We start from the raw sequence: 18,998 nt of genomic DNA, 5'->3' as shown, positions 1-18,998 counted from the left end.
TTAACACCATTTAGCATTTAATAATGTCGTTTTCATACTGGATAGCAAGTACTGTACAACACATTTCTATTTACACAAATAAAAGTTAAAATAAGGTGGTTGTGTGTTCTCATTGACGGCTAGAACAGTAAAAGCTTTTACAAGAAAAAAAATAATAAATAGTGTTTGCCAAACTCAACGTGGAAGGCAAACTCTACGACCTGAGGACTTTATCACAAAGTTGTCAAAAAATTATGTTGTTTTTATAAAATTTTGACCACATGGCCAAAGTCCTCAACGCCGTCTGAAGGCCCGCGAGATCCTCCAGGCGTTGGGTTCCTCGTAGCGGTTGTACAGAGGCTCCAAGCGCTGTTGCTTTTTCTGCTTGCTGAGGCGGGTCGGGTCGGACACCTTGAAGAAGGCGGGCGCAAACTCCACCAGCCAGCGTGGGTCGATGGTGGTCACCTCGCGCATGTACTCCTTGGTGGTCAGCACCAGCTCGTGGTAGACCACCCTGAGGAAGGAAGGAAGGAAATATGTTATGTTAGGATAAGTTCTGCTTCCAAAGCACATCTCGGTCCATTGTTTACCATTCAGGCTGGCGGTTGAACAAAGCGCTGGAAGGGTGGATGTAGACCACCTGCTGGTCTATCAGGGTTCTGTAACCCTCTTGAGGGTCCTTCTTGGCTGCATTGCGGAAGAAACCACTGCAGATCGCCTTCTGAACCCGCACGGTGGCTTTGCCACATGACACCACATCCAACTTGTGTCTGGAAAGAACAGTGTGGAAAGGGTGATTAGGAGGTCACCAGGGACCAGCTGTGCCAGCATCAGCATCATACCTGTCCATGATGCCCAGCATCTGCTTTCGGATGTCCTGCGCTCTCCTCAGCGAGCGAGCCTGAATAAAATTCTCATAGCACCAGGGGTTGGAGAACTTGTTGTTCTTCCAGGAGTTGTAGACGGCCAAGAGAGTGAGATGGTCACCTTCGGGCTGGTGGAACTTAGCCTTCTTCTGGTCCGCCAGGGCCTGCTTGTCCTGCAGCACCAAGAAAAAGTTCACTAAAACTCTCCTGATATGGAATGAAAGTAGAAACATCTCATTTAGGGAAGGAATCCAACCTTTGGCCTGTAGAAGACGTTCTGCACAGATAGCATGGACACGATGGTGAGCATCTCCTCACTGCAGCCCAGATGCACGGACATGATTAACATCTTGCACAGCATAGGCTCCAAAGGGAACTCTGCCATCTAGCGGACAAAATCACAACCACCGTCATCAGAGGGCCTCATAAGAGGACATTATTTGCGCCGGAGGCCATCCACTCACCCTTCTGCCCAGACGTGTGAGCAGGCCCTCATCATCCAGGGCTCCCAGGGTGTAGAGCTGCTCCATGGCTGTGATCAAGGTCTCCATGGGAGGAGCATCCATGAAGTCAAAGGAGAGGAGATCGTTGATGCCCATGGCCTGGTGGAGGACACACAAACACCATCGATGTCACACCACAATGTGTGTGCGCGTGTGTGTGTGTGTTTATACCTTCAGTGAGAGCACCGTGCTGGCCAGGTTGGTCCTCTGGATCTCAGGCACGTTGGTGGTCAACATCTCATCCCTGTAGGCCCGCTCCGTGTAGAGACGGTAGCACTTCCCTGGACCGGTTCGCCCAGCTCGGCCAGCCCTCTGCTTGGCTTGAGCCTGCGAGAGTTCATTGCATGTTTTGGGGTAAAATGAGTGACAGGAATGAGTGACAGCACTGCAGGTGTCGCCGTGCTCGTTACCTGCGAGATGGGCGTCACAACCAGCTGGTCGATGCCCGTCTTGGAGTTGTAGACTTTCTGCTTGACAAAGCCTGGGTCCACCACATAGTAGATGCCATCGATGGTCAGAGACGTCTCTGCGATGTTTGTGGCGATGACGACCTGAGAGACAAAAACACAGTCAGTAGTATACCTAATAAAGTGACCAGTTCTTGTTGTCGTAAACTTACCTTTCTGCTGCCTGGGGGTGCTGGGTCAAAGATCCTGGTCTGCATCTCGCTGGGCAGTGCCGAATAGACGGGAAGAATGATGAGTTCTGGAACGTCGGGCCCGAGCGACTTCATGCGCTCGTAGAGGATCTCACAGGCCGTGTCAATTTCCTCCTGTCCGGTCAGGAAGACCAGGATGTCGCCTGAGGACGGTGATGTCATGAGCTGATGTTGGACAAAAGCATCCATCAAGTGTGTTAAAAAAAACAAACAAACCTGGAGGTTCTGTCAGATGGATCTGCATGACAGTGATGAGGCTAGCATCCAGGTAGTCTGTTTCAGGTTCTTTGGTGTAGAGGACTTCCACTGGATACGTTCTTCCTGGGATGGTGAAGATGGGCGCCTCGTAGAAATACTGGGAGAACTTGACAGCGTCCAGCGTGGCCGAGGTGACGATAAGCTTCATGTCTGTGCGCTTCTGGACTGTCTGGTTAAAAATAATTTAAAAAAAAACATTGTTAAGCTGGACAATGGACACGAAGTAGGACTAGGGGCCGGGGCCAGTGGGAGTCATACAACAGTGCTGACCTTCTTGAGCAAACCAAAGAGGACGTCGGTGTGGATGGTCCTCTCATGAGCTTCGTCCAGCATGATGATGGCGTACTGGCCCAGCTCAGAGTCGATCAAGCACTCCCTGAGCAGCATGCCGTCTGTCATGTACTTGATCACCGTCTCTGGGCTGGTGCAGTCCTCGAACCTGATAGTGTAGCCCACCTGTGCAGGGTGGGGCAACGCATTTAACATCACATTACAGGTTTAAAAAAGGAGGGCTGGGACACGTGACAACATACCTCCTGTCCCAGACAGCACCCGTACTCCTCAGAGACTCGCTTGGCCACAGACATGGCGGCTACACGGCGAGGCTGCGTACAGCCGATCTTTCCTCGTGTGGTGTATCCTGCCTCGGCCAGATACTGGGTGATCTGCGTGGTCTTGCCAGAACCAGTTTCCCCAATCACAATGAGGATCTGGTTGTCATGCACGGCCTGTGAAAAGACAAACAGGAATAGTTTTTTTGTCTTATGTGTCAAAACTTTGTGCAAACTAGAGGTTGCACTCATTATGCCGGTCCCCAGTACAGTAATCCCTCGTTTATCACCTTTGAGAGGTTCCAGACCCCACCGTGATAAGTGACCTTCCATGAAGTACAGAAAGGTTATAAATTGAATATTTTCATAGCTAGAGCATTGTAAACATAGTATATACAACCTTCTGAATATTTTTTTTTACATTATTAGAGCGGCTGCACGGCGGTCAAGTGGTTAGCGTGCAGACCTAACAGCTAGGACACCAGGGTTCAATTCCACCCTTGGCCATCTCTGTGTGGAGTTTGCATGTTCTCCCCATGCATGCGTGGGTTTTGCAGTTTTCTCCGGGTACTCCGGTTTCCTCCCCCATTCCAAAAATATGCTAGGTTAATTGGCGCCTCCAAATTGTCCATAGGTATGAATGTGAGTGTGAATGGTTGTTTGTCTATATGTGCCGCAATTGGCTGTCCACCAGTCCAGGGTGTATGCCGCCTCTCGCCCGAAAACAGCTGGGATAGGCTCCAGCACCCCCGCGACCCTCGTGAAGAAAAGCGGTAGAAAATGAATGAATTATTAGAGCCCTTGACACATGCAGTAACACCCCAATAGTCATCTGTACACTCCTATCACACAATATAATAAGAGTAAATAATCCGTAGAAGACAATATAGACGCACGCCAGCACCGGGAGAGTTGTGTTCTTTACTTTTTTGTACAGTACTAGGTGGCTCATCATTATTGATACAGTGACCAGTGCACAATACTACATATCATTCAACCATTTTTATGTAAAATTTGCTGAAAATATTTATTTTTTAAAGTAATAATAGGCTACACTGAACCAGGAAACTGCTGTATTAATACATTTTTGAAAAAACATAATAAAGCAAAGTACTTTATCAGTTGGTATATAATTTGTGTATACTGACTATCCTGTGTGCTGACTGCTTTCTATCTTTGCTTACATTGTCTACTTGTTGGTCAGCCCACGTGGGGACAAATAAAGCTTTTCTTAGAATTGGAATACTAGAATGGAATGAAAAAAGAAAAGAACCTGAATGAGCTGCTCCTTCAGCTTGTAGATGGGCAAGCTCTCCCTCTGCTCCAGGATGGAGAGCTGGGTTTTCTTTCCGTATGAGGCCTTGTTGCCTCCAAAGGCGTGCTTCTTCCACTCTGGAATGTCATTGGGCATCATGCCGATGCCTCTCATGTTGGCTGCGATCTGCCGGCCGTCGGCTGCAACACAACACGGGGCATGTGTCACGCCTCTGATCCTTAATGATTATTTGAATTGCTTTGCCGCTGTATTCAAACACCCCCACCACTCTGTCACGCACTTACCGTCTGGCAGCGGGTCGACCCAGTGTTTGTTCAGTCCCATGGGGATGGAGTCCATCTCGGCTTCGCGCGCCGCCTGCTTCAGCTCTCGCCTCTCTTTGGCGAGAGCACTCTGCATCATGGCCGCCTGGGACAGCGAGCCATCTGGATTCTGACAGCAAAGAGATAAAAACTACATGAGCCTTCTCCTAACTACAGTTTATTTAACATCATATCATCAGATGTAGTGCGACAACGGATAAAAGCAGTGTAGAGGCCTCCGACCTTGACGATCTTGACGGGACTCATGTCCATGCTCTGCTTGGTGTGTCCTCTCAGAAAAGGCGGCTCCTCTTCAACCAACTCAATTTCCAAGTCTTCATCTGGAACAAAAGCGACGACAAGATGCAACTGTTCAAAAAAGTTAATTCATTTATCAAAAGCTTCTGACTGGACAGCGGAGGCCCTTCGTTACCTTCCTCGTCATCAACTTTGGGAAGGATCCCAGTCTCATCGTCAAAGTCTGGGAATTCTTCTTTGGATAAAACATTGGCGGCTATCATCTGAGAGGAGTGCGGCATGAGAAATGAGTGTTGAGATTCTATGTGTGAAGTTATCGCCATCATCTCACCACAACCAACCTGCTTGATCTCCCACTTTTCTGGATCAGAGATCTTGGTGAGCCTCTTTCTCTCCAGCGTGTCGTCCTGCTCCAGCTCTCGGGCGTGACCCAGGTTGAGGTTGCTCGGCCCGTCGGGGTTCCTCATGGTCACCTCCTCGCCGCCATCTGGGCCCACGTTCCTCCTCCTGTTGGGGTTCAGGTCCTCACCTGTTTCCTGATCCACGTCCTGAAAGAGAGGACGTTAAGACGGGTCCTCGGACGGCGAGCTGCGTGATTGTTACCTTCATGCTGAGGCTGGTCTTAGAGCCTGTGAAAGACAGGACTTTGACCTTCACCCTTTGGCCTTTGCTGACCACGTCAGCCACATTGGCCACTCTGCCTTCTCGCCGAAGTTCAGAGATGTGGACCAAACCTTCCCAACGTTTCCTGCAGAGGAGAGACATGTGACTGTTAGCTTTCATGCTAACCACTCAGAAAGGGAAGTTGATGCCATCTGCACCAACCTTAGCCCCTCCAGCTGCACAAAGCATCCAAACTGCATGATGCTGGTCACTTTGCCGTTGTAGATGTCACCAACAGAGGGCTCCTCGGGAGGGGGGCGGTCAACATGTTTGTCCTTCCAGTCTCTGTTTTGATCTTTCCTTGGGCTTGGTGAGCGTTCGCTCCAGCGGGAAGGTCTGTCCCTCCTCCTGGAGCAATCGCGGTCCCTGTGACGATCGCGGTCTCTGGAGCGAGACCTGGACCTGGAGCGGGATCGGGAATGACGGCGCCTCTTGCGGTCCCTATCCCGGTGCCTGTGTCGTTCCCTGCTCCTACTCCGGCGTCGGCTCTTCTCCGAGCGGCTCTTGTCGCTTTTGGAGTCAGTGCCGCTCACGCTGGGCATGAACATCTCCAGCTCCTTCATGGCGTCGGCCGCCACCTTCACATCCTCCTCGTCCAGAAGCTTCTGGGAAGGACATGGCAAACAGACCAGTGAGTGAGTATTCCACTTTGCAAGCCCTGTGACGTCTCATGTCTGACACAGCATATCTTACCTTTGGCGCTGGATCATTTGCTCTGCACAGCGCAGGGAACATCTCCTTCAGCTTCTCCTTTTCCGACTTGGGCTTCAAAACGTCACTCGTTTCTATGACGGCATTTGACAAGTTTAGATTTCTTTTGGTACTTCTTATGAGTGTAACAGTCAATGTCAGGCTTCGGATTAAAGAGAAAAAAATCTTAAACACTGTCAAAACCAGAAGGTGAGTTTCCCAAAATTTTCAACCATATTTTATCCAACGTCATATCAATGCTAAATAAGATAACATTACTCATGACTGATATTGTGATGCTGACAAAAAGTATTTCACCTGTACATGAAGATGCTTTTGAAGGCGGTCTCATGGTCTGAATCAGCCTAAGCAAGTTGCTAATGAGGGAATCCTGTAGTGACATCACAGGTGCTCAATAAACAGGAAAAACATATTTCACAGTGTAGGCTAGACAGTGCGACGTCACGTGCAATGATCTTACTGTGAACTCCGCTCCATTTTCCAGCAAAACAGCCTTAAACCCGTCAAACGTCGGTTGCTTCTCCGCTAGGCTAATGACAAACTCGGCTACAGAGAGACAAAACACACGCACATTTTGTCTTTGAAGTTTCACACACAAGCAACACCGACTCACAACTTTAGCCTAACAATGCAAGCTAGCATTAGCTTTAACCAGCTAAGTCGTATCTTTTCCCTGACACAAGTTCACAAACCTAAATCTTTGTCGCTTATTCCGAGATGGTTATCGAGCTCAGTGCACACTTTGGACACCAAAGATAAAAACTCCAGCTGGGAGAGCTCGTCCACGTCTGCTTCTGCCATCTTGTACACAACGAGGCTTGTTTCGTCGCTCAGACCTTAACGCTAACAAAATGCTAAAGCTAGCATACATATCGCCTCTGCGCTGCTCAGCTTCCGGTAGATGTACACTATTGGATAGCCCCCAATCCAGACTTATCTGAACTCTCAGTCAAAGAGATTATTTTTGGTACTTTTAGAAAAAGGAAGAAACGTGAAAATGTATTGGGTAATTTTTTAATCATAAATGTCGATTTTTAAAAATTACTCCATCCTTCCACGCCTTTCATAAGGACCTCTGCTATTTCTTCTCATCTCTTAAATTTATGGACAAAAAAGAAGCTGTAGAACTATCAGACACAGTTGGTGTTTTGAACCTAATGGAAACCCCTAGTTAAGTTATTTATATTTTTCCCCGCTTATTTGTATTTTGCTGCTTTATTTGCCTTTTATTTATCGTTTGCTTTACTTTGGCCCTTTTGTCTCCTACAATAGCCTGCTTTGCCTTTATTCTGGAATTTGCTCGAAATTGATGCCACTTTTGTATGTATATACTCTGTATGTTCATTGTTTGTTTTCTGTTCCAATAAAAAATAAAATAAAAAACGCCCGCTTCCGGTTTGAGCGGAAATACGTAATCTTATCGCTCGTGTTTTTCCCCCCTCAGACTCCGCAAGATGGCGCTCGAAATACTGTCCTGAGCTGTACGTCTCTCAACAGCACAACTATCACAATTTGTTGAAAGAACAAAGCCCTTTTTAAAAATCAATTTGACATTATTATCCCCTTGTTCCTTTCTCCCCCTCCTTTAATGGCTCTATACATTAATACATTATTTTATGGTGCATGCTGTGCGTAAGTCAAAGCACCATAATGTCACCACACTTACCTTGGTGCCTGAAATAATTTGCAGAGGCTATGAGAATTTAATCAGATCTGCCTTTAAAAGATAGAAGCCCTGCTCAGATGAATTTAATCAACATGCTAGTATAATTTTGCACATGGTTTTCACTGTACAAAGGTTGAGAACCAACTCTGATAATCGGCCCCCAAGACCAATCTCCATGTATTATTAATACAGACATGACCTGGTGCAAGTCCCGCTCCTTATTACCATCTGATGAGAGCTCCTTGCAGGACTAACGACTGCTGTCTGGTGAGTAAGAGGCATGCATGTACCAAAGCTGTGAGCAAAGACGCTACACGCGTGGCATGAAAGCATGAAAAGTACCAAAAATTCATTAAATGCTGTAATAAATGCTGTAATAATAAGTGAATCTATTTATTTATTTGTATGTATGTATATATATATATATTCATATATATGTGTGTGTATATATATATATATATGTATATATTGTATATATTTATAACCTGTTTATGAACTTCTGAATACGTTTTTTACTTTATTAAAGCCTTCTGGTTTTGAAATAACACCCCCATAGTCACATTTACACTACTGTAACCCTTTACAGTAGACATGATAAAAGAAAATAAAAAGATAAAAGACGTTGAAGTCATAAATAAGACTCACGTCCATGTTTGTTGCTATAAACAGTAGCCCCTGTTTTTATTAGGGATTATTGTGCTTATTGTGAGATAATTGAGGAAAAAGCGGTAGAAAATGAATGAATGAGTGAATGAATGAAACCTGTGAAAAGAAGCCACCCAACATTACAGTAACACCTAGTGACCAGTATAGAGTACTACACATTGTAACATATTCCTCAATGCCTTTTATTTTGTATTTTACTTCATTTAGCCATGTTTATGCTTGAAAATGATTCATTTGCTTTGCTTTTTTTGAGGCCATATCCAACCACTAACAGCATTCATACATTAATTCATTCATTTTCTACCGTTTATCCTCACGAGGGTCACGGGGGTGCTGGAGCCTATCCCAGCTGTCTTCGGGCGAGATGGCGGGGTACACCCTGCACTGGTGGCCATCCGATCACTGGGCACATATAGACAAACAACCATTCTTCGGGCGAGCCAGCCAATCACAGGGCACATATAGACAAACAACCATTCACACTCACATTCATACCTATGGACAATTTGGAGTCGCCAATTAACCTAGCATGTTTTTGGAATGTGGGAGGAAACCGGAGTACCCGGAGAAAACCCACGCATGCACGGGGAGAACATGCAAACTCCACACAGAGATGGCTGAGGGTGGAATTGAACTCAGGTCTCCTCGCTGTGAAGCCTGTCCAGTTGCTTTTTTTTTTTTAAGAGAAATAATTTTCTCAAAAAATAGCTTTTTTTCCACTGATTTGTTTGTTTTTTTTGTTTATTTTTGTAATTTTTCAGATTTTCCATTTTTACTGTTGATTTGTTTTTCATTGATTTCAGGGCAAATTTTTCCTGTTTTATTTTTATTTTATTTTTTTTAAAGAAAATGTAAGTTGATCTCTAAAAGTCTGCAGTTTCATTCCCCTGCCCCGAATATTTTTAAAATGAAAGAATTTTTTTTTTGCATTTTTTAAATACACTATTTCCTGGGTGTGAAAATTGGCACCGGTTGCGAGGAATGGCCCTCTAGTACTTGTTGTGATAGTATTAGTAGTGATAGTAGTAGTAATAGTAGGTGTACAGGTATTGCTGTCATGCTCAGAAAGAGGCTGCGTGGTTGTTGTTGGTATAAGAGTATTTATTAGGCAATCTCTTGGTGTTGATGCCTCAGGTGTGACAGGAAGGCTTCTTATGAGATTAATTTAAAGAAAATCACCATAGCTGTATATACAAGTAGGGTGGGGGGGCGTGTGCAAGAGGTGCATGGGGGCGGGGGGCATGTATGAAGATGTTTTGGCAGTACAGCAAAGGGAGGAGGGGGGGGAGCGGGCTTTAGTACATGTATCCTTTGGAGTAGGTCTGGGGGGCAACGCCGTCTGCAGGGTTGTAGGACACCCCCTCGTCCAGGTGGGACAGCGGCACCGTGTCCTCCTCGTTGACGTAGCGCTCGAACTCCGCCTTCAGGCTGGGCCGCTGATTGTCAGGGAACGCCAGCGAGATGAGGGCCTCGGGCTCGCACACAAACTTGTAGACGTAGCGCTCGCCCGCCACCTGTGGCCGGAGGGGAGGGGTTGTTGGCGCCGGGACATGAGGGACGAGCGAGTGAGCGAGCAAGCCTTTACCTTCTGCATGATTCCCTTCTCGTAGTAGTAGCGCAGCGAGCGGCTCAGCTTGTCGTAGTTCATGGCGGGACGGTTCTTCTGCATCCCCCACAGGCGAGCCACCTGAGGACCAACACAGGAAACTTTTTACCTCCTGCTGTACTGACCACCAGGGGGCTCCAGTAGCATATTGAAGGAACCATTTGAACTTCAAGTAAAGCAATGGTGTCATACACTATGGCTGACGTTCTAAATAATCCATACATGGAAATCATGGGAGCTATGACGTCATGTACATATTTAATATGACATCATAAAAGACAAGAATAGGACAAGTCAGGAGGACGAGGGGGGGAAGTGAGTGCCCTTTTCAGCTCCTAATTGCACTTGTAAAAGTGGGAGCACATTCATTTTTAATGACAACATAATGGAGAGGCACGGACCAGGCCCCGCCCCGCAACAACGGACGATGCTCGTCAACGCCTTATATTTGCAAACATGCACCATCATCATCATCATCTCCCCCCAGAGACACGGCGGGCGGTCCCGCGCCACAGAACACGTACCTCCTCAGGCTCAATGAGCTTGAACTCCATGCCGCGGCCAGTCCAGGCGATGAAGTGCGAGTTGCCGGGGTCGTCCAGCAGCGCCACCAGGAACTGCCACAGCTGCAACGATCCGCGCCGCTGGTAAGGCGTGCCCTCTCGGAACACACCCCCACCGCCGCTGCCGCCTTCCTGCTTCACCTCTCCTGGAAAGAGTGAGGAAGATGATGACCGTGATCATCATAACATAACTTGACAAAGTCAACAGGAAGCTTTTTTTTCTGTTTTTGTACATATGCTCAAGTAGCACAATGGAATTTTAAAAATAAGACATTCAAGGATTTTTTGTTGTTGGTGAAAAGTAATTAGTGCAATTAGACACTTTTTGCATTTCACTGAATTTTTTTTAAATTAAAAAATATCTGAAAATGGGCATTTTCCCCAATTTCCCAGAACTGTATAAATGTTAAAGTTTTACTCAAACTATTTTATGTTTCAGTGGATTAAAAAAAAATCCCTATAATTTTTTGGTTAACATTTTCTTATTATCTGAAAAGAGGACATTTTTTCAGATTTTTCAAATCCTCTCAGTTTAAACGTAAACATTTTATTTTAATGTTTTTTTTGTAATTTAACAATAAAAACATAATTTTTTCCCCAAAAATAAGCCAAATTTTCCTTCTTTTCTCATCTAAGAGTAATTTTCACTCGCCTTTTCATTAAAAGAAAACACATTTTTGCTCAGAAAATAGGCAATTCTTTCCACCAGATTGTTTCAATTTTTCCATTAACCTTTTTTTTCAGAAAATGTATTTTTTCCTCCAGAACTAGCTTGTGGTTTCCACAGAAAACATTGAATTCACCAAATGGATCATTTTGAAATAGAATGCTGTTTTTTGTCCTTTGTTCTCTTTCTACCGCAAGAGAAAAAGTGGTAAATATCACTACTTGTGTCTTAAAGTGTACTGGGTGTATATACGTACTGTATGTAGAGTGTAGTATATGTAGTATTTCAGGACTGCCATACGGTCACTGCCAGTGGACATGTAGCGTATACTATTTGATATATTTCAGTGGATACTAGGATGACTAGTATGTAGTCTAGATTAGCATACTAGCATGTCTTTCTGCTCACCTTCAAACTTCTCTGGAACCACGCGGGAGTCGTTCTCAAACAGGTAACCTAGGAGACACATGCTTGTCAGTCCCTGTGAAGGTGCCGACCGATGTGGGTGGCGTTCGGGGCCGAGCGGCCTCAAGTTACTGCTAAATGATTACCTTCGCCGCCTTGCTGGGGGGTTGGGTAGGCCTCGCTGCGGTGGTACATGGAAGAACATCCGGACATATCTGACCCCCCCAAAAAATATACACTCATCACTCGATACATATACTATGCAGAAACCACATCAATAAACAAACATCGCAATCATACATGACATAAATAATTGTGTGTCAGCCAGAGGAAGACAGCAATAAGTCAAAGGTGCGCCGTGACTCACTTTGGCGGAATGCGTGATAAGACGCCATTGAGAGGGAAGTAGGTGAATGCGTGTTTACATGGACTCCATTGTATGCTAAATAAAGTACATGTGACATGTACAAGTGTCTCTTCGTCCTTCAGTTTAGGTTTGGTATACTGATGCTTATTTCATGTTTATTGATGTTTATTCATGCTGCATGCTTCATTCTAATGGTACAGCGTAGGCCCACACGTTCACCGTGCAGCATTCTCATTCTCATTCTCACTCTCATGCATTACTGTTTTTATTCTGTTCATCCGATCTTGATCCATTTTCTTTTGTTTTCTCAGAATTCTTTATTATTATTTCCCAATATATTTATATTTATTTTATTTATATATTTTATTTATACTTTTTTATTTATATATTGGCCAATTTTGTTTTAATTGTCAAAATTTATAAATGTTTTCATTTATAAAAAACGTTATTGAGTTTTTTCAATTCTGCAGAATTTCTTTTTATTCCACTTTTTTATTTGTTGACATTTTTTGTCTGGAATTATTTTCATTTTTAAAACAAACATTAAAAAAATTATTTACAAAAGACAATTTCAATTCTGCAGAATTTCCTCTTTTTTAAAATGATTACTTCATTATTATTTAGATTTTTTTCTTTGAAAAAGGCAAATTTTCCTCATTTTTTTTCCAATTCCATTTTTTGTCCGGAATTATTTTCATTTTTAAAACAAATATTTTAAAAAAGAATTTCTTAAGGCAAAAATATATTTTTTTAAATTTCCATATTTTAATTTGTTCTTTTTTTATGTAAAAAAAAGTTTTCTCCAAATTTTTTTTTATTTTTTCCATTCTGTAAAATTTGTTTTTCATTTTTTTGATACATTTTTTAAATAAATATTTTTTTATAAAAAAATAATTTTTCTGCATAAATGTAATTTATTAATCCATTATGGAATTCTCATTCAATTCAAACATCCTTATTTTAATTTGAACGCTCCTTCAAAAAAGGCAATTTTCACGATTCTTCACTTAAAACGCTTCTTCCTCAAGTGTTCAAATTCCCACTTTGTTTGGTTGCCCTTGAACGCACCACAGTTTGTGCTGTGACTGTCTTCCATTATCATTGATTTGTGGGGGGTGTCACAAGATGTTAACAAGACTTGTAAGAAAAGTAGAATGACACATTTCATTTAATCTTCTGCATGCTGTGTGTATGCAAGCGGCCCCGCCTCCACCCACTGAGACTAAGAGACTGTAGACTTCCTGCCTGTTTGGAAGAAAAGAGGATGCACTTCAGTTTCATTTATTGTGCAATGAATTCATTTGTTTGTTATGGTTGTGGTTATGGTTATGGTTATAGTTACGGTTATAGTTACGGTTATAGTTATAGGTATAGTTTTAGTTATGTTAAGGTTATAGTTATGGTTAAAGTTATAGTTATGGTTATAGTTATAAGTATAGGTATAGTTATGGTTACGGTTACAGTTATGGTTATAGTTGCGGTTATGTTTATAGTTTATGGTTACGTTACAGGTATGGTTATAATTACAGTTATAGTTACAATTACGATTATAGTTATAGTTATGGTTACGGTTAGAGTTATGGTTACGGTGATAGTTACGTTGTAGTTACGGTTACAGTTATGGTTATAGGTATAGTTATGTTAAGGTTATAGTCATGGTTAAGGTTATAGTTATGGTTATAGTTTATGGTTATAGCTATGGTTACGGTTATAGTTTATGGTTATAGCTATGGTTACGGTTATAGTTTATGGTTATAGCTATGGTTACGGTTATAGTTAAAGTTATGGTTATAAATATAGTTATAGTTTTGGTTACGGTTATAGTTATGGTTACGGTTTTGGTTATAGTTATGGTTATGGCTATAGTTACAGTTATACGTAGTTTATGGTTATAGTTACGGTTATATTTGTAGTTTATGGCTATAGTTACAATTATAGTTATAGTTATAGTTACGGTTACAGTTATGGTTATAGTTTATGGTTACAGTTATAGTAATGGTTATGTTACCATATGTTATGGTTATAGTTATGGTTACAGTTATAGTTACGGTTACAGTTATGGTTATAGCTACAGTTATGGTTATAGTTTATGGTTACGGTTATAGTAATGGCTATGTTACGATATGTTATGGTTACAGTTATAGTTACGGTTATGTTTATAGTTTTATGGTTCTAGTTATGGTTCCAGTTATGGTTTTAGCTTATGGTTTTAGTTTATGGTTATGGTTCCAGGCACAGTCCCCATGAGGTTTGTTTTCTTCTGAACAAGACATCTTGTCAGGTTTTAATCTTGCGAGATCTTGTGACACCCCAATTGATTCGTTTTTAGACTTGACCGATGGCAATTGCGTCTCATCTCATTATCATACGTCACTTTTAGTTGAAATGCTGATCTGAAAGGGGACGAGAAAGTCGGAGGGTCGAGAGTGGGAGGATTTTTATGGGTGTTGAGAACCAGTCGTGGTTTTTTTTGTGGGGAGAAGGAGGTGAGGGAGGTCGGCGAGTTCACCAAAGTCTTCAATTTCTGCCCGTTTTTTTTCCCCTGGCCAGAGCAAGATGTGAGTAGAAGAGCGGGTTTGTACTCTGGAGCTTGTTGTCGTTCAAAACTCCTACACACCCTGAACACCCCCACGCCTCCTCCCACCTCCAACCCCCCCCCAAGCCAGCCAGCCAGCGGTTCAAGTTACTGCGGCCACGCTCATTTTTCCAAGATGACTTCATGCGCTGCAGAAAAAGGAAGCCGCTGCTGCAACGTGAAACCTCGCACAAATCCATCAGGGACTCTCGCCTTTCCTCTAACCGCCACCCGTACCCCCCCCCTCCATTTTCTCAATGAAATTCCTCCACCTCTCTCTCTCTCACTGAAAGGAAAGGAGGGAAGGAATGAGGGAGGGGGCATGCAGAAGGAAGGAAAAAGTGTTGAAGAGAGTGTTGAAGTGACTGTTCAACACTGAGTATGAGGGCCACAGTGGAAAAATAATAAAACAATAAAAAATAAAGTCACAAGATTATGAGAAAATTAAAGAGAAATTTTAATTCTTTTTTTCTCGCAAATTCACAATTCTATTATCGTACTATAACTTTTTTCTTGTAAATTAACTCTATTCTCACAATAGCGTTGCAAGTTTTTTTCTCGTAAATGTACGACTTTATCCTCATAAATTTACATCTCTATACTCATATTACAACTTTTTTCTTGTAAATTTGCAACTTTATTTTTGTAATATCAGGACTGTTTTGTTGTCTGAAATTTATGACTTGACTTTATGACACATTTACCACTCTATTTTCATAATATTAAGACTATTTCTTTGTAAATTGCCGCCTTTTTTCTCATAAATGTACAACTTTTTTCTTGTGTATGACTTTTTTCTCAAATTTGCAACTCTAATTCTCAGAAACAACTTTGTTCTCAGATTTACAAGAGTAAGGTCATGAATGTACAAATTTATTCTGGTAAAATGTATGACTTTTTTGTCATAAAAAATACTTCAATGTCAAATTAAGCAACTCTATGCTTATAATATTACATCATTTTTCTAGTAAATTTGTATCTTTTTTTGTAATTTTTAAAATGTATTTATTTATTTTATTATCATAATATTACAACTTGGGCGGCACGGCGGTCTAGTGGTTAGTGCGCAGACCTCACAGCTAGGAGACCAGGGTTCAATTCCACCCTCGGCCATCTCTGTGTGGAGTTTGCATGTTCTCCCCGTGCATGCGTGGGTTTTCTCCGGATACTCCGGTTTCCTCCCACATTCCAAAAACATGCTAGGTTAATTGGCGACTCCAAATTGTCCATAGGTATGAATGTGAGTGTGAATGGTTGTTTGTCTATATGTGCCCTGTGATTGGCTGGCCACCAGTCCAGGGTGTACCCCACCTCTCGCCCAAAGACAGCTGGGATAGGCTCCAGCACCCCCGCGACCCTCGTGAGGAAAAAGCGGTAGAAAATGAATGAATGAATATTACAACTTTTTTCTCATATTCCTTTTTTTTTTACATGAATTTTTTTTTTGCGTTTTTTTGCGGCCCCTGTAGTCTGCAGTAGCAAGGAAAGTAAAAAATAAAATAAAAAGTAAATAAAAGTAAAACGATAGTCAGCCACGATAAGGGGTGGGATCAGAGGTTCCTGGACATTTAGAAATAGCAAGTTCAGCCTCTTCACTGCTTTTAAAGCATCATCGCACATCAGGCTTCTCTACACGTTTTTATTTTCAATGTGGTCTCACCTGTGTCGTAGGTATAGTCTGTGGGCTCCTGCTTGACCATCATGTGAGCTGGTGGGAACCTGTGCGGGTGCAAATGCGAGTGGGGGTGCTGGGGTGCGTGGGGGGGTGGCCCGTGGCATCGGCCCGGTTGCGCCCCCACGTGAGCCGCCCGCTCGTACAGGGGGTCCATGTATTCCTGTTTGAAGCTCTGCTGCAGGTACGGCATGCAAGGATCCGAGTGCTGACGGTGGTAGCCAACACCCTCGCCACCCCCCGGTCCGCCCCCGCTGCCACCGCCATGGCCCGCTGGTGCGGAGGGCATCCGTTGAAAGGCTTGGCCGGGTGCGGGAAACTGGGGGCACATTGGGTCTGCTGAGGGGCCCTGGTATCTGTAAGTGACAAACAACAGCGTTAGCTTTCTGCCGGAAGGAAACGTCCGTAGGCTCACACGTCACACACCTGCTGTTGAGGGGGAAGGCGTTGCTAGGCAGCGGCTGCGAGGCGGCTGCCGGGTTCATGTAGCCGGCGTCGGGTCGGCCGGCAGCCGCTGGTTTTGGGGAGAAATGCTGCTGCATGGGGGACATGGGGGTCCCCGGGCAGGAGCTCTTGGTGCCCCCTGCAGTCCTTTTCTGCTCATAGGCACTGTGGAAGCCAAGAAATGCACTTAAATATTATGCACTACCTCCTTTACTAGTGTGTGTACTACCAAGTACAGTCATCCCTCCCTATAGATGATCAAAATAAATACTTCATGCATTTTTAAAATAAATACACTCATTCATTTTTGACCGCTTAAAATAAATACATTGTTTTTAAAATGTTAAAATAATTTTAAAAAAATCATGTATTGAAATGCATCATCTGAATGCCTTATATTTGTGTTTTACTTCATTTAGCCATTTTTATGCCAAAAATGCAAAATTGCCTTTAATGTGCATATTTTTGGACGAATAACAGGTCCTATTAAACCACAAAACAGCATAATTTATTAAGGAAAATATATATTTTTTAACGTGATAGAAAAGCCCCGCGACCCTCGTGAGGAAAAGCGGTAGAAAATGAATGAATGAATAAATGAATGATAGAGAAGCCGCAAAAAGGGAGTACTGTATGTACCAGGTACTGCGCCCTACCAAATACTACTAAAATTATTTGAATAATAACATGTTTACTACTACTACGTTAGTTACTTGGTAGTACCTACTTAATTCATGAACAGTTAAGGTCTACTGTGTAGCTATTCTGTGTCTGCATATTCATGAAAATCACAAAAAATACTAGTATGCTCACATTAGCATGCTAGCAATACCAACCTATCAGAATAGCGTCTACCTAAGAAAATGGATAAAAATGCTACTTTGCTCATGTTAGCGGGCTATATGCTAATGTTAGCATGGTAAAACCTACAATGAATGTGCTAAGCATTCATACGTGTCTACCTGTTAAATGAGTACAAATGCTACTATGCTAATATTAGCATGCCAGCAATGCTAACACCTTGTATAATAGTGTCTAAAAATGTGTAAAAATGCTACTATGCTAATGTTAGCATTCTAGTAATGCTATTATTAGCATAGTATCGCCTTATGTACGTGTCTTCCCATGAAAACATCTAAAACTGGCACTATGCTTATGCTTATGTGAGCATGCTAACACCAAGCATGATACTGCCATGTGTTCATATATGTGTCTACCCATGAAAATAGCAAAAAATGCTAGTACACTTATGTTAGCATGCTAGCAATGCTAACAACGAGCATGATAGTGTAATGTACCGGTTTGGCTAAATGTGCTAAAAGTGAGCATTTTTTTGTTATATGCCCAAAAACCAAACACCGTCTCGCAATTTTTAAGGATTCCTTTGAAAAATTCCTGGATTCAGACGGTGATCCATTACACAATGTGTGTCTTCTTAGCACAGTAGTGGTTGATAAAAACATGATTCATCCTAGTTTGTGTGTGTTAGCATGTATACCTGGCGTAAAGGCACTGCTCTCCGTTGGGGTAGCTGAAGCTCTGCTTGTGGCTACATGACTGGCTGGGGTCCGAGCCCGGGCTCTGCGGCTCCTTCTTGATGGTGACGGGAGGGCTGTGAAAGGCCACCGCTGCGACAAATAGACCACCAAACACATGTAAACACGATAATCACGGATCATTTGCTTTGTTGACATTGTAGTACTACAATATATTAAGTATACAGTACAGGATATTTACACAAGTGATCAGTGATATTAGTACCCATAAAAGTGCTCATTTTGGGGGCTTATAAAATGATACTGCATCCCAGTGGGGCACTATGAATATAAAACATCCCGAGGTTTAGGAGCGGCATAAAAACTAAAACAGGGATCCAAGCGACATTGGATCACACCAAGCGACATTTGAATACACGTACATCTGAAGAGTTGCAAAAGTAGGACAGAGAACCTTGGAAGTAAACGTGATGCTACGACGCTTGGTGTCAGCATGCCAACGGAAGGGTCGCAGAGTGCGTACGCACGCTCGCATTCCAGACGCCCGCTTTTTCATCTTCACTCATCCAGACACAACAACGGCGGGGCCGCCGCGCCCCTCCGAGGAGGCTCGGAGCTTAACGAGGCGATTGTTATGAAAAGCAAACGTCACGCCTGCGAGGAATTCCTCCTGTTTGAATCCACATGTCGATCATGACAAACAATATGGCTGCTTTACACTTCATTCATTTGCCTGTCAATCAAAGCGGACGGGTGGAAGTATGCTTGGTGGGACTTTCACATTGGAGCGTGCACCCCCCCCCCTTAAAAGAAAACATCCAAAGTGGAGCTTCAAGCTGTGCTGAG

General features: G+C 43.2%; 2 protein-coding genes across 4 annotated transcripts in view; both read right to left on the bottom strand.

The window, feature by feature from the left end:
• Positions 1-6,933, bottom strand: LOC131124853 (ATP-dependent RNA helicase DHX8). Of its 2 annotated transcripts, none has more exons than XM_078797608.1 (22): positions 6,718-6,933; positions 6,486-6,571; positions 6,323-6,395; positions 6,008-6,099; positions 5,477-5,919; positions 5,255-5,399; positions 4,993-5,199; positions 4,827-4,914; positions 4,637-4,734; positions 4,376-4,523; positions 4,089-4,270; positions 2,798-2,992; positions 2,535-2,720; positions 2,223-2,433; positions 1,968-2,149; positions 1,759-1,899; positions 1,520-1,675; positions 1,310-1,447; positions 1,102-1,230; positions 822-1,018; positions 570-749; positions 1-493 (listed from the first exon to the last, which is right to left on the bottom strand). In XM_078797608.1, the coding sequence occupies exons 1-22, from the start codon at positions 6,824-6,826 to the stop codon at positions 274-276; spliced, it is 3,606 nt and encodes a 1,201-aa protein (XP_078653734.1). In that variant the 5' UTR covers positions 6,827-6,933; the 3' UTR covers positions 1-273. The 2 variants fall into 2 exon arrangements, with proteins under 2 accessions (XP_078653734.1, XP_057921730.2); XM_058065747.2 differs by having other exon boundaries at positions 5,477-5,916; positions 6,718-6,932.
• A 2,277-nt stretch (positions 6,934-9,210) lies between these two features.
• The window catches only part of etv4 (ETS variant transcription factor 4), a 35,769-nt gene continuing 25,981 nt past the window's right edge, over positions 9,211-18,998 (bottom strand). Inside the window, exons 5-12 of one of the 2 annotated variants that reach the window (XM_078797625.1) lie at positions 18,155-18,284; positions 16,639-16,821; positions 16,201-16,568; positions 11,745-11,813; positions 11,602-11,649; positions 10,488-10,669; positions 9,943-10,044; positions 9,211-9,871 (exon numbers count right to left, since the gene is read on the bottom strand). In XM_078797625.1, coding sequence (XP_078653751.1) covers positions 9,653-9,871; positions 9,943-10,044; positions 10,488-10,669; positions 11,602-11,649; positions 11,745-11,813; positions 16,201-16,568; positions 16,639-16,821; positions 18,155-18,284 — 1,301 coding nt within the window. In that variant the 3' untranslated portion in view covers positions 9,211-9,652. Of the gene's footprint in view, positions 9,872-9,942; positions 10,045-10,487; positions 10,673-11,601; positions 11,650-11,744; positions 11,814-16,200; positions 16,569-16,638; positions 16,822-18,154; positions 18,285-18,998 lie in introns of both variants that reach the window. The other variant, XM_078797623.1, reaches the window with a different exon arrangement.

The sequence above is a fragment of the Doryrhamphus excisus genome, linkage group LG2, assembly GCF_037039965.1.
Source record: "Doryrhamphus excisus strain RoL-2023G ecotype Guam linkage group LG2, RoL_Dexc_Guam_v1.1, whole genome shotgun sequence".
NCBI lineage: Eukaryota > Metazoa > Chordata > Actinopteri > Syngnathiformes > Syngnathidae > Doryrhamphus > Doryrhamphus excisus.
This window is presented reverse-complemented; position numbering and strand designations above follow the sequence as displayed.